Source organism: Ooceraea biroi, chromosome 10, assembly GCF_003672135.1.
Source record: "Ooceraea biroi isolate clonal line C1 chromosome 10, Obir_v5.4, whole genome shotgun sequence".
NCBI classification, from domain to species: domain Eukaryota; kingdom Metazoa; phylum Arthropoda; class Insecta; order Hymenoptera; family Formicidae; genus Ooceraea; species Ooceraea biroi.
This window is the reverse complement of record NC_039515.1, coordinates 9,767,057-9,782,327: the sequence shown is the minus strand read 5'-3', so window position 1 is coordinate 9,782,327 and position 15,271 is coordinate 9,767,057. Positions and strand designations below refer to the sequence as shown.

General features: G+C 40.2%; 1 protein-coding gene across 1 annotated transcript; it reads left to right on the top strand.

Moving 5' to 3' along the window:
• Positions 1 to 11,189: 11,189 nt before the first annotated feature.
• On the top strand, positions 11,190 to 11,987 carry LOC113562825. Its single transcript, XM_026973322.1, has one exon. The coding sequence runs from the start codon at positions 11,190 to 11,192 to the stop codon at positions 11,985 to 11,987; it is 798 nt and encodes a 265-aa protein (XP_026829123.1).
• Positions 11,988 to 15,271: the final 3,284 nt, after the last annotated feature.

The following is a 15,271-nucleotide window of genomic DNA, read 5'->3' as shown; positions in this document are numbered from 1 at the left end:
CACGGAGCGAATGACGCTCTCTTCGGAGCATGTGTTGCCCCATCTCCCCCCCCCCCCCCGACCATCGTAACCGAACAAACCTGTCCCAGAGACGGGCGTAGCATCGTGTAATGTGCCGTTTCATAACACGGAAATTCAACCTTTCTCAACCTACCCATCCTATTCTGCACTACCAATTGCGGTCCACCGCCGTTTCGTGCATGGAGTACCTAGCCTATTTCCACACTGAGAACAGAAATTTGTTCTGTTCAGATTGTTTCATTAGCACCGTAACCCCCTCGAAAAAACTAATCTATGAACACATACAGAAGCACGATCTAGTGGTGGGATTCACTCGGTATATTCCCACTTGCCAGGTTTGCAGAAACAATCTCGCAACATATTCCCAGTACTAAACTGCGATACCTGCACAGATGAATATTTAGCCCTGCTCGCGTTGTTACAAACGACAGGGGAGGATATCCTGGATTTCTCCGACCCGACCGTAGTGCGGGTACAAGGCGATTCCGTAAACACTTTTGCTCTCGAGCCCAACAACAACTAGGGTCGCGTTTCTCTACGAAACTACTCCGATCGCGGTATCCCCGGGGAGAATTTTCGGATTCGTTAATACCCGAAACCAGCGATCCAGTCCCGTGTCATTGCCCGAGTTAATCAACAACCGCGGCCAGCCGGGACGTAACACGATCTAATAAGACCTCCGCATTAGGGTCAGCCAAAATAATGTCCATGATCGATTGTAATTTCTTCCTCAAAGTGTTTGATTGGAGATTACTTGATTTTGCACTATCCTTATTAGATGCAATAGATCTCGTTTCCCCCGTTGTCCCGTCCTTTTTAGGGAGCTCCGTTAAGTTAACGAGACAGCTGAGGGGCGCCTTCTGTTTATGCTGCTGATACCCTTCCACGATTCGTCTGGCCTCCAAAAATGATAAGTTGTGTAGCGCCATGGTCCTGAGTATGCTCGCCTGCTTCTGGAAAATTGGACAATTCCTGTCCGTCGTACGGTGAGGACCACCACAATTGATGCACTTGAGTGTCGCCGAACATGGCTTTTCTTGAGAAGATTGATGTTCTTGTGGCAGATGCGCGTCACATGTGTGTTCTGTTGGACGTAGGTTGCACAGGATACAATCACGACTCGTATATGATCACGAACGAACACAAAAATACTTTATTACAATGTTAATGTGCTACAACGAACAACGCACAAAAAAAGGCTAACACTTCGGTGTACTGCGAAAATACTAACCGCTTGATAACTGCTTGGTAACTGAACTAAAACTGCGCGCGCAACAACATGGCGCGAAAGCGTTCGTAAAATCAACCATAAACTAAAAGGTAAAAGAGAGTCGGCTTAAGACCGCCACAGTACCTCCCTTCTTAAAAAAATGAACTCGTTTGGAGTAAGTCTTTAGGGGTGGGTCCATCGTGGAACTTCTGGGATGTGGTTGCTCGTCAGGTGCGTCTGAAGACGGCGTTGTCTCGGATGAATCCGCCTTGCAAATGTACGCTGGTTTCAATCGTTACACGGAAATAGTTTTTTCTGCTCCATTCACGTTTATGGTAAAAAGACGATCAGTGGGTCTGTCGATGACTGCATGTGGTTCGGTGTATGGAGGTTCCAATGGTTGCTTAACGGCATCGTTGCGAAGAAACACATGAGAGCAATCGTATAAGTCTTGTAACAAAAACATGCGTGATTTGGTATGATGAGCCATTGGAATCGGTCGTAGGCCGCGAATATATTCGCGACGTTTTTCAACAAAGATTTGTGGATCTGCCGGTGCCTCTTGAGTGACGAAAAATTCGCCTGGAATACGTAGAGTAGTGCCGTAGATTAATTCAGCAGCGGATGCCTTAAGATCCTCTTTGTAGCATGTCCTCAACCCGAGCATGATGGTAGGTAAGAGTTCCGTCCAAGGAATGTGCGGGCTGTACATGAGTGCGGTTTTAAGACTGCAATGCCATCGTTCCACTAAACCATTCGATGCTGGATGATAGGGCGATATGCGAATTCTACGAGTTCCGATTAATTTCGTGAGTGCAGAAAATAATAAGGACTCGAATTGAGATCCTTGATCTGTTGGTATAGTGAGAGGAGTGCCATAATGACAAATCCAGTGCGTGTAAAATGCAGAGGTAATGGTGTTGGCTGTCATGTCTTTGAGCGGAACGGCGACGGGCCATCTGGAAAAGCGATCAATCATCGTTAAGCAATATTTAAATCCCTTGACTTCTGGAAGGACGATGATGTCGAAATGGACATGGTTAAAGCGATTATCCGGACCGTTGATCTTCTGCGGGATAAGCTTGTTGTGCCGTTGAATTTTGGCGCGCTGGCAGGCAATGCATTGACGAGCCCATAATAATGCATCTTTTTTGATACCAGGCCAAATGTATTTTTCCTGAAGCGTGCGTCAAGTTTCGCGACCGCTGGGATGTGACAAACCGTGAATAATGTCAAAAGCTTGTCGGCGAAGAATTTGAGGTAAATATGGTCTCACTACGTTGGAAGCGATGTTGCAATATAGTGGAGATCCTTCTATCGTGAGGCATTGAAGTTTGAGTGACGTGTCGTTGTCTGCGTGTTTGAGAAATCATCTTAAGCCCCCCTTTATCATTCGATGTCGCCACCCTTGACGCGACGACCGCGCACGGCGGGTGAGACACCGCGCCATTAGACGGGCTACTTCGCATATTAATCGGGGTTCGTTAGTCACGCCGGCCATGAGCTGACAGCGAATGCGAGTTCTCTAGCGTAGTTTAGCATAGTGTTACGTCCCGGCCGGCCGCGGTTGTTGATTAACTCGGGCAATGACACGGGACTGGATCGCTGTTTTCGGGTATTAACGAATCCGAAAATTCTCCCCGGGGATACCGCGATCGGAGTAGTTTCGTAGAGAAACGCGACCCTAGTTGTTGTTGGGCTCGAGAGCAAAAGTGTTTACGGAATCGCCTTGTATTGAGTAATCCGGAACTTGCGCGCAATGTTGCGCATGAGGCTACTAACGAAATTCGTGCCTTGATCGGTCAAGAGCGCTTGCGGGGCCCCATAGATACATACGAATTCGCTTACGAAAGCTTCGGCTATATCAACAGCAGTTGCTTGTTTTAGGGGGATGGCAAGGGAGTATTTAGTGAGCAGATCCTGGATTGTGAGGATATAAATGTTTCCTGTCCTGGTGGCCGGAAGTGGACCCATAATATCCATAGATATTTTATCGAACGCGTTACCAGGGGTGTCCGTCAATATCATGGGCTGACGGGTTTTTACTCGTACCAGTTTCTTTAGTTGACAGTCTCTACAGTCCCGGATGAATTCCTGTATGTCTCTCTTCAGACGAGGCCAAAAGTATTTATATTTAATTCGATTATACGTTTTTGTCACTCCTTTATGTCCTCCTATCGCGGTTGAGTGATTTTCTGCGATGATGCGCGCTTTATCTGAGTCGGCTGGCTCTGGGATTTGATTCGAGCAAACAATAATTCTGGTAGGCGAGTCGCAGAACACGTTCTTTAGATGTTTATGCAACGTTTTCCATGGCACAGATTCAATATCCCCCTTAGAAATGGAGACAGTTTGTAAATTTAATTCCATCGTTACGTCTAACAGCGAATGTAGAGCCTCTTTTATGGTTTCTATCTGGGTTATAGCTGATACACGATCTTTGATGACCAATGCGATTAGGTATTTGCCTCTGATTTTCGTTACTTTTGCTCGTCCTAACGTTCCGTCCTTTATCTCGGGTAGTTTATTGGTTTCCTTCAATTTACGTGCGCCGTTGTCACACGGTGATCCTTGCTGAGTTATGAAGATTACAATATTATTTTTTCTGGTGGTTAGGTTATCTCGGACTTCGATGAGTCTGGCTCTGTTTGGTTGAAAAGGCACGTCGATGGGATCAAAGATTGAATCGTTTCCCTCACTTCCGCTGTCGCTATCGATTTCCTCGCCGGAGGAAACGATTTCGGTTCCTATCACTGTCGGTTCGGTTTCGGGTTGTTCCTGCGTTTCGGACGTATGTTTGTCGGTCTGAGACGTTGGAGCAGAAGGGGCATGGAATAGGGAATTATCGGAATTCTCGGATATAGAGAGGGGGAGAACCTTTTGGGTGGTTGGGTTCTTTGAGAGAGCGTCTGCGTTACCGTTTATCCTTCCAGCTTTATAAACAACTTCATACTCGTACTCGGCGAGTTTCAACCGCCATCGAACGAGCCTTGAAGTAGGGTCTTTAACGGAATGCAGCCAGACTAGCGGCCTATGATCGGTTACCAGAGTGAACTTACGGTCATATACATAGGGTCTAAAGTAATTGACGCTGTAAACAATAGCGAGCAGTTCCTTTTCGATTGTAGAATAGTTTTGTTCGGCTGCATTCAATAGACGCGAAGTGTAAGCTATCGGTAAGTCCTTTCCTATTGCTCCTTGACTCAATATTCCGCCTATAGCTACCCCTGATGCATCGGTAGTGACGACAAAAGGTTTCGTGAAGTCAGGGTACTGTAGGATGGGTTCCCGACAAAGAGCGTCTCGCAATTGCACAAATGCGTTGTCTTGCGCCGATTCCCAGACAAATGTGATATCCTTTTTCAGGAGATTCATGAGTGGTTTAGCTATTTTGAAAAGTTAGGAATGAAACGACGGTAATAACCCGCTAGGCCCAAGAATTGTTTGACATTTTTCGCATTGCATGGTCTCGAAAAGTTCTGCACGGCCTCTGTCTTTTTCGGGTCCGGTTTTACTCCTGACTCACCAATTACATATCCGAGGTATGTAACCTCTCTGCGAAGGAACTCGCACTTGTCGGGTTGTAGTTGCAACCCAGCGCTTCTTAACTTATCTGCTAGTTTACGGAATTTTACAAGATGTTCCTGTAACGAACTGGAGTAAATGACAATATCGTCCAGGTAAACGAATGCTTCGATACCCTGTAGGCCCTCCAGTACTAGATTCATGAGCCTTTGAAACGTCACCGGCGCATTTGTGAGCCCGAAGGGCATTCGCTTAAATTCATAGTGGCCGTATGGTGTTGAAAAAGCCGTTTTGTGCGCGTCAGACTCATGCATCAGTATTTGGTGAAATCCTGAGGCTAGGTCGAAAACGCTGAAGTATTTGGCGCTTCCTAGCTGGTCGAGGATTTCTGTGATGTTAGTTAATGGAAAGTTATCGCCCACTGTTTTTTCGTTTAAGGCACGGTAATCAATGACCATGCGCCAACGTTTATTACCCTTCGAGTCGGGTTTCTTGGACACAATCCATACGGGGGAGTTATATGGGGAGATAGATTGTTTTATTATGTCATTGTCTAGGAGTTCTTGGATTTGTTTGTCTATTTCTTCTTTGTGAATTGGCGGGAACCGATACTGTTTGTTATGTATTGGGATGTTGTCGGTTGTTGGGAGTTTGTGAGCAGTGACGTTCGTATGACCAAGTTTATCTTCGGGGATTCGAAAAATGTCGGGGTATTCTGAGATTAGATCCAACACGTGTTTTCGCTCCTCTTCGTTCAGATGGTCAAGTCGGAGGAGTTCTTTTATCCTATTGATACGCGCGTCCTCGTCCGGGGTTCTAAGACCGTTTATTGCGGCTATTTTCCTTGTCGGTACCGCGTGTATTTTATTTTGCGAACCCCGAGGTCCCACGGTCAGGATTCGTTTTATCGCTTTATTACTCGACCCGTATTTACCGATGGGACTCGGGGGCCTTTGGTTTAGAGGTGGTGAAGGCGGTGGTTCGTTTGTTTTGTTTTCCTCTTCCTGTCTCGGGGAGTTGAAGGTTTTTGACGGGGGCGATAAGGAGACTGAGTCGATCTCTTGTATTTCGACGTCTGGTAAAAGAATGTCACAGCTTTCTCCGTCCGTATTAATGACGCAAACGTGTGCTTCTCCATTACGGTTCGTGACCAAAGCGTCACCTAAGTAAACGTGGTCGATGATTTGAATTCGAGGGAGGTAACCCTGTTGAACTTCGGAGTTCTTGATTCTAAGCGGGAAGATAGTACGAGATCTGGCTAGGATCGTTACCGTTTCGTTTATGATGAAAGGGATGTGTGTCCCCTGCCACTGTAAGATCCGCTTTTTATAATCTAGATTTACCGCGTCGCGCAAAAAGTCAGATCCTAGAATTCCTTCTTGTGTGATCGGAAATGTATCCTCCACTACTTATAACTTGATTTCTTGCCCCATGAATTTGACTGTCGCGGACCCGAGCGATTTGATTCTGTCGACAATCACAATTTCATCACCGTAAGAGTTAATCGCAAGCTCTCTCCATTCCCGGGTAAAGTCGGTGTATGCAGATTGACCCATAATCAAAAGAGAGCACCTGAAATCAAATCACCTGAGGGATAGATTTGGGACAGGTACCTGATCGTCTACATTCTCACTTCCCCGGACGTGACAGGTACTCCTACTTCCACGAGGGACGTCCCACTCTCCAACCCACTCTCACGAGAGAGGGGACCCCCACTACCGAACCGCCGCAGCACCGAGCCGCCGAAAACAAAGGACCTCAGTGCAGGACCGGAAAAATTCAGTTCGACTCGCGACTCCAAACCAAGAGGTTCACTCGACACTCAAGGCCCACGGTTAGCCTTTTTCTATTTCAATCTCTAATTCGAACTTAGAACTTTTCCATTCCTTCGTATTTCGACTTAGAATATTTTTTCAAACTTCGTATTTCGAACTTAGAACTTTTCCATTCCTTCGTATTTCGACTTAGAATATTTTTCAATCTTCGTATCTTGACTTAGAATATTTTTTTCAACCTTCGTATCTCGACTTAGAATATTTTTCAATACTAGTACTTCAGAGTTATCTTAGAGTTAGACGTTAGCATTAATAACCGTAGTAGTTAACTTAAATTTTGTAAGAACAAGTGTATTTCCACCAATTCATTTTATTTAGAATATATGTATTTTGTGTGCGTGAATTACGATTTATTTTATTTTTGACCACCAAGCCGATTTGATCATAATTCAGCGACTATAAATTTTACGCAGCTACCTCAGTTTCGGTCATTGGGTTTGTGTGTGTGTGCAACCAACTAACGAGCCTACAGTGCGGACAACGCACGTTGGTCTTCATTCCGCTGAGCTGACAGTCTTACAGTGCGGACAACGCACGGGACGGTCACTCGGTAACGAATCCCTTTCCGCACCACTCTCATCACAAGGTACACCCTAACTGAGGCGCGCACGTTTTTAACATTAACCTTTGCATAAATGACGAAGTTCTAATGCCGAAAACGAGACGAGGAGGAAAGAAACACCGAGCAAGACGTTTAGCTCGTATATTTTCTAACTTAGAGTCAGTGAACACCGTTGTCTCGCAGTATTACGGCATCGAGCCTCACTACATTGACCCAGAGTACGAGGCACTTTTCCGACCACGCGACCGTGACACTAACAGGAATAACAATAATTCGATCACAACGCGACTCACGAAACCGAGAGTGACCAGCCACTCTGTCGTATCACATCGAGTGATTCTAATCACGAACGGAAGCAACGAAGCCACGTGGGCAACGAGACTGGTCCCCATTTCATGCAACCTGCGGTACCCTCTGTGCCAAGATATTCCCGAGGGGGACCCTCGCCGAACTCATTACGATAGGCTGGCACAAGAGATCAAGGTACAGCGCTGGATCGAGAGTAACCAAGAACCCCTGGGTAAGTGAAATTATCATACTATTACCTCTCAACTTACACCGGCCTAATGATAAATTAATGAAGTTATCGACTCAGTCAAGTTAAAATTCAGAATATTACTACAGCTTTCTAATGATAAGTTAATGAAAGTAACTCATTCAAAGTAAAGGTCAGAACAGTATTGCAGTCGTCCATTAATGATCTAATGAGGTTGATTCATTTTCATACAACCCGATGGCACTTTGCGTGATCACGCGCGGATACAAAGACGTCGAAACACAAGCCGCGTTATGCGAACAATGCACATCGTCACGAATCGGACCCATCTATCATAACGCGTACGCGAAAACGGAGACTCATAAATTGAACATCGGGCCCCGTGTGATTGATGTAATCTGTACCTATTGTTCCGCACAATTAACGACCTACCGACCGGTCCATAGATGCACGCGTTGTTATAACGAAATGATCGGTTTAATTAGGGGGAAGTAAATTCGAATAAATTCGCCATCGGCCACCCCTTTTTTTGAACCGAAATTTTTCACAAAGAGCGACCCTGTCACCCTTCCGCGGGAACTGCATTCCTGGCGAAATCACTCTGATCACGAGTATCCCCGGGTAGAATCCTCGGATTCGGTAACCCGAAACAGTGATCTAGTCCCGTGCTACACGTCCGAGTCCTGCATTCCAAAATTTGCAGCCGCGATTAGCCAGGACGTAACAATAATCAAAAAACCTTGCAATTCGCCAGTAATGATAATGTTGAAAATGTAGTTTATTAATGACAGAACGTATCCGAGTTTGATCACCGTGTGACGATGTAAAGTCAAAAATAAAGTCACAAGCGAGTGTATCAAGCGCTCATCAAAATATCGTCGTAAATATTTGATAAATTTTTGGTATCCTTATGTGAGTTCACGGAACTCATATTATGCTTAATAAAAATCATTTCGGCTATCTCTCTCTTACGCCGATGGTTCTCATGATGTAAAATTTCAATATCATTCCAGTCAAATTCATGGTCCAATCCATGTTTACTAACGATCGAGAGACTATTATCGCTTTTATTAATATTAGCCCTATGTTCTTTCATACGTGTATCAACATGTCTTTTTGTCTGGCCTATATAGCAGGCATCATAATTGTCATAGTCAATCCTATAAACAACACACTTGTTATGTCCTTTTAACAATTTGAGTTTGTCTTTTTTCCTTTTTCTTAATTGTTTACTGGCATTGTTTTGATTGTAGAATGTGACACTTCATATTATTGCACTTGAGAAGGACCGAAATTGTCGGCCGAAACGTTGTGCCTAGCATATCTTGTATTGCCAGCTTGGTCATTAATAAACCGCATTTTCAACATTATCATTACTGGCGAATTGGAAAGTTTTTTGATTATATTATATATTATATTATATATTCTATTTTATATATTTGCTTGGTTTTTAGCATTCGAACAATAATTGAAGATTTTGTCAAACGTTGTAAGTGCCAAAAATTAAAAAATTCGATTTTACCTGAAGTTTCAGTACTATTTTAATTTATTCACGTGAAAAAAAGCACGTAAGGGAGACTCGAACTCGCAACGTTCAGCTTCGCAGGCAAGCGCTTAACCGCTACGCCGCCGCTTCGGTTGAAATCGGTGCGACTCTTTAGATACATAAGCGGCGCGCTTAAATCACTAATTCCTCGATTTCGCGAAAACTATTAGTTTGCGGATCTGATATGCATTAATAAAATTTGCTTGTTTTTTAGCAATCTATCGATCCCCCTAGGTCCAAAACCGATCCGGCGTCATGACCTTTAACTTCGATTTTTTCAAAAACGAAGGCGTAGTGACCTAAACCCTTTTACACGAGTTACTTTTGGGTGTCCCCCAACCAGTATGTTAAAGATGATCAAAATCGGTGGGCCGGAGGTCGTGGCCTCCCCTTGTAAGTACACTGAGGTGCATAAAAAAGTCCCTTTTCGGTGTAGATAGGTGCAGATAAGCGCGCGCCATCTGCAGACTGTATGGCGCGCCTACTACCCAAAGACGCATGTCTGCATACTATTACTCATAGCCAATAAAGAAATTAAAACTAATACAAATAACTGAGACAATTATATATTAATTTTACAATTTTTAACTTAACAATGTAACTGCAATAATGTTATGCATATAATTACAACTTTGTGTGTACTGAAATAAGTAATTATAGATACATAATATATAATAATTATATTACAATACATATTATAACAATTATAATTATATAAATTATTACAATAAATTATTTTTATATAATTACAATTATTATACAGGGTGAGTCATGACTTACCGGACACCCTGTCTAATTATATAAAATTATTTTATTTTAATAATTGATATAATTATAATTATTATATTATGTATTGTAATATAATTATTATATATAATTATATTACAATAATTATATATATAATTATTATGTATCTATAATTATTATTTCAATACACACTAAGTTGTAATTATATATAACATCAATGTTATATTTTCCCACTTACTTCATAATGTAATTGCGATATAACAGGCGTGTATGTATATTGAAGGTACATTGTTAAGTTAAAAATTGTAACATTAAGATATAATTGTCTATAAGTTATTTGTATTAGTTTTTTATTAATAACTTTTTAATAAATAATTAGCAGCTAAACTTTTTTGATTACTCAGGAGAGGGACTGTGAAACATATGTTAAAGTCAAGACGATTCACCGCATGATTGTCCTATTCGAAACATATTTATCGTATTAATATTCCGAAAAGTTTTTCTCTGTTAATTAAATTAAATTATAATGCGCAATATACAAAATACAAATATGAAAAAATCATAATTATTTATAGGATGCGAAGATTTCTTTTCTTTATATTTGTGGTTCTAAAAAGATTGTTTTGTTTGGCACTATGGGATGAATTTTAATTTTGACCCAATCACTCGTATGCACAATCACTTGATAGGTGATGATCATGGGTGTCCGCAGGTGGAAGGTAAGACTGGCCATTTGCCCCTATCAGCAAACAATTAAACATTTGTCCTTGCTTGAAATAAAGAAAGAAGATGCCATATTACAAGCGCCACGCACAACATCTACCTTATCGTGATGAGAAAGTTTTTACTACCAAAATTATAAATTCTAAATTATAAATATTTTAATTCTACACTGAGAAATTTTCCATCGGATAAACTGATTAAACAGTGTGTCCGATTGTTAATTTTGTTTTCTGATTAAATGATGGCTATGTCCGATTACCTGCATCAAATATGTCCGATTATATTCTTTGTTAAATATACAATTCAATCGGATATATTCATTTGTTAATATGTAATTGGATTATCCGATTAGATAAGCCATGATATTTTTCTCAGTGTGGAAGTAACATTTTGAATCATGTCCCCCCCTGAAGAAAATCCTGCGGACGCCCTTGATGATGATTGTCTTTTGTCAAATGAAACAATGATATCGCGCCTAAATGCCTCATAGCTTTCTTTCTTGCGACATTTGGTGCAGTGAGATAATGCTTAGTGAGATCAATCGCGGCCGTATAATCGGTATGTGGGAGCACGGTGCAAGTCTCGAAGAGATTTGTAACCGTATTCCATGTTCCGTAAAGACGGCAAGAAGGTGGATACGTGCATGGCAACAAGGTGGTGAAGAAGCTTTGCGCGATCATCGTAAGGATAATCGCCGACCACGGAAAAGAACTGCAGAAGACAATGACGCTTTAGTCAGACAAGTAGATGTCAATCCTTTTGCTCCAGTATCGAATGCCATTAATGAATTGCAGTTGCCGATTTCTCGGTGGACAGCACGACGACGTTTACATGAAGCTCATGTTCATTGTTATCGTGCTACACGAAAAATCGCGCTTACGCAACGACATCGCAAAGATCGCGTTGCTTTTGCGTTGCAAGAGTTAATGACATCCGAGGAAGATTGGGATATCACTATTTGGACTGATGAGAAAGTATTTTGTTCTGCAGTTGATCACCGTCTTCATGTTTGGAGACCTAATAATCGCAGATTTGATCCGAGGTATGTTATTCCTCACGAGCGAAGTGGGCGCATCACTTGTGCAATGTGGGGGTGGATTAGTTTACATTGTCCAGGTGATTTAATCGAAGTGTCGGCACACATGAATGCTGTAGAGTACATAGATATTTTGGAAAACGTTTTGCTTCCCCGCGTCCGAAATATATTTACAGCAGCAGATGTGCCGACGTTTCGATTAGTTCAGGACAATTCTGCCGTTTACACTTCCTGCATTGTACAAGAATGGTTCGCACAACATCCAGAGATTGTGGTTCTTAATTGACCGGCTAAATCTCCGAATCTCAATTTGAAAGAAAATGTTTGGGCTAAAATTGTGAATTCGTGGGATCCTGGTCATGAGAGAACCAAACAAGTTCTGTTTGATCACGCGAGGAATGCATGGAAAGCACTTCGTGATGAACCTGATTTCTTTGCCAATTTGCGACAATCCATCCCTCGACGACTGCACCAAGTTGTCAAAAGAAACGGGTACTGGACGGATTATTAAAATTCATCCAATACCAAAAAGAGCAATCAGTTCTTTTCAGAACCACCAAATATTAAAACAAGGAATCTCCACGTCTAATAAACATTATCAAAAAAACAATCGGTTCTTTTCAGAACCACAAAATATTAAGGAATCACCGCGTCCAATAAATATAACATAATAATTATAATTATATAAATAAATTATTACAATAAATTATTTTTATATAATTATAATTATGTAATAATTATAATTATATAAAAATACTTTATCGTAATAATTTGTTTGATACGAAGAATCGATAATTATATGATTTGATTTTAATACACTTTCATACAATTAATATTTATGACATGTTATATATTAATTATAAGTAATTATTTTGCAATTTTAAATTAAATATAAATTATTAGAATAAATCATTGTTATATAATTATATAATAATTGTAATTATATTAAAATAATTGATTGTAATAATTTATATTTAATTTAAAATTGCGAAATAATTACTTACAATTATTATATTGTATGTCATAAGTAATAATAGTAATTGTATCAAATTGTTTTAAAATCAAATCATAATATCGATTCTTCATATAAAATGCATGGTCGGGCAATATATGTGCTGCGGGATTAGCCATTTTTACGCGTTTTAACTTATTATATTGGCTATGATTAATAGTATGCAGACATGCGTTCGGTCTTTGGGTAGTAGGCGCGCCATGCAGTCTGCAGATGGCGCGCGCTTATCTGCACCTATGTACACCGAAAAGGGACTTCATTTATGCACCTCAGTGTACATTAAGCATTTTGTTATTGGTTATGTAGATGGTAAAGAAAATGCGCCATAGGGCTGGACGCCGCAAAAAAAAGAAAGGATTGAATATCTTCAAAGGTTACGACGAGAACAATATTCAGAATTTTTGGAGAATCTTAATAAATCAGATCATCTCGAGCAAACCATCAACCAGGTTCCTTCGACATCATCAGAGGGCAAGGAGCTGCCCTTAACTCCATCACCTACCAGTAACAATTGTCCTCATCAAACCCCCTTAGGCGACACATCCGCCGAGTATGAGGACCCAACAACCGGATTTCCACCTCAACCCACTATAGAGGAACCTGAAATTATTAATCTAGAGCCAGATCTTGAATCTGACATTGAACTTATTGAAGAAATCGAATTGATACACAATCCACAGCCGGATCCGATTGTGAACGCGTACTTTATGAAGTTAGAAAGATTTGTTCGAGTAACTTTAATTGATAACATTAACAATACTACTATGACACACGAAATTCCAGAAGAGTTGGAAACAACTACAGAAGAATAAAGTTAGAATTTATCCGATAATCATAATTTTATTTTCACCTTTTAATTTTATATTAATTTATTTATGGAAATTTGACTTACGAACTCTCAGTCGCTTGAAAGCGTTCATCCGCTTCAAGCGTGGACCAGAAGAGTGAATATAAGGTTAGTAATAACCTTCAATAAATTGTAATCGACTTCTTCGGCATATCCTGATGTTAAGATAAATTTTCAATGTACTGCGTGCTAACACTAGACTTGAAACCGTAGTATTTCCTATAGAGAGTGAGATTTCACTCCAAAATATAGGGATATAAATTTTTGCTGTGAAAAATATATCCCCATGACCAGGATTCGAACCTGGATCTCCCGTATACCGTGCGGGCGTCTTACCAGTTCGACTACCGGGGCATGTGGAGATACTTCTCACAACAAACCTAATAAACACCTCCCTTACGTCGTGGTGAGATAATAACTGAAATAATATTCTACTCGCCGAGCAAGTAATATACTTCAATAAATTTTAATCGACTTCTTCGGCATATCCTGATGTTAAGATAAATTTTCAATAGGGCGGAAATGTTTAAAAAGAAAATCACTTTTATCGAAAGCTAAGCGAGCGGCGTCAAATTGGCTCTCAGCTATATTCGTTTCTCTGAGCAGAGAGGTGCTTAGCAACTATGCTCTAGTGTTTTTGTTTACGTCGCTGTGTTCTCACAATTGATTTCCTCGATGATCACGAGTAACACGTACGTTCTCTTGTAATCCGATCTCAAAAGTATTCTTTCTTGCAAGGCCGCGAGTGACTTTCTCTTACAAGGGAACGTTTCCAGCTGTTTCATCGTTTTCGATTCAAACTGTATGCAGAAATATTGTGGGTGATGCCAGTAGCATATTCTGCAAGTTACAGCCCCTATCTTTGCGTTAAAAAAATGGCGGTATAAAAACCTTCCCATGCAGGGTGTCCCAAAAAGCTGGAAACGGTCGAATATTTCATAAGCATTGCATTTCAGAGAAAAATGTTTCAGACAAATGTTGTAAGGTTTTAAAAAGCGCATTCACTGGCAATATGAGTGTGACCGTGGGTAGTGTTACCAAGGTCAGACCAAGGTCAACTTAATGTTTTTAATGAAAACTCCTATTTTTTATTATATCATCTTTTTCTATTAATTAATTTGAACAACTTTTGTCTTAAACAGGTTTTGTTATTTTCTGTTTTTAATTTTTTTAGTTTCTGTTTAAATTTTTTTTATTTTTCTGTTTAATTTTTTTATTTTTCTGTTTTAATTTTGTTATTCTTTTGATTTAATTTCTGCATTTTTATGTTTTTAAGTAATTTTGAGTTAATGATAATATGTGCGATTCAAAAAATGTTCAAGACACAGAAATTGATTGCAGTGGGGGCAACTAATAAAAACTTTTTTCACATCAACAACAAATTTCGAATGTGCTTTTATAATTAAAGCAAATTTCTCTACATTTGAAAATTTATCAGGATCAGTGACATTAACAGTTTTTATTAGTTACGCCCACTGCAATCAATTTTTGTGTCTTGAACATTTTTTGAATCGCACATATTATCATTAACTCAAAATTACTTAAAAACATAAAAATGCAGAAAATTAAATCAAAAGAATAACAAAATTAAAAACAGAAAAATAAAAAAATTAAACAGAAAAATAAAAAAAATTTAAACAGAAACTAAAAAAATTAAAAACAGAAAATAACAAAACCTGTTTAAGACAAAAGTTGTTCAAATTAATTAATA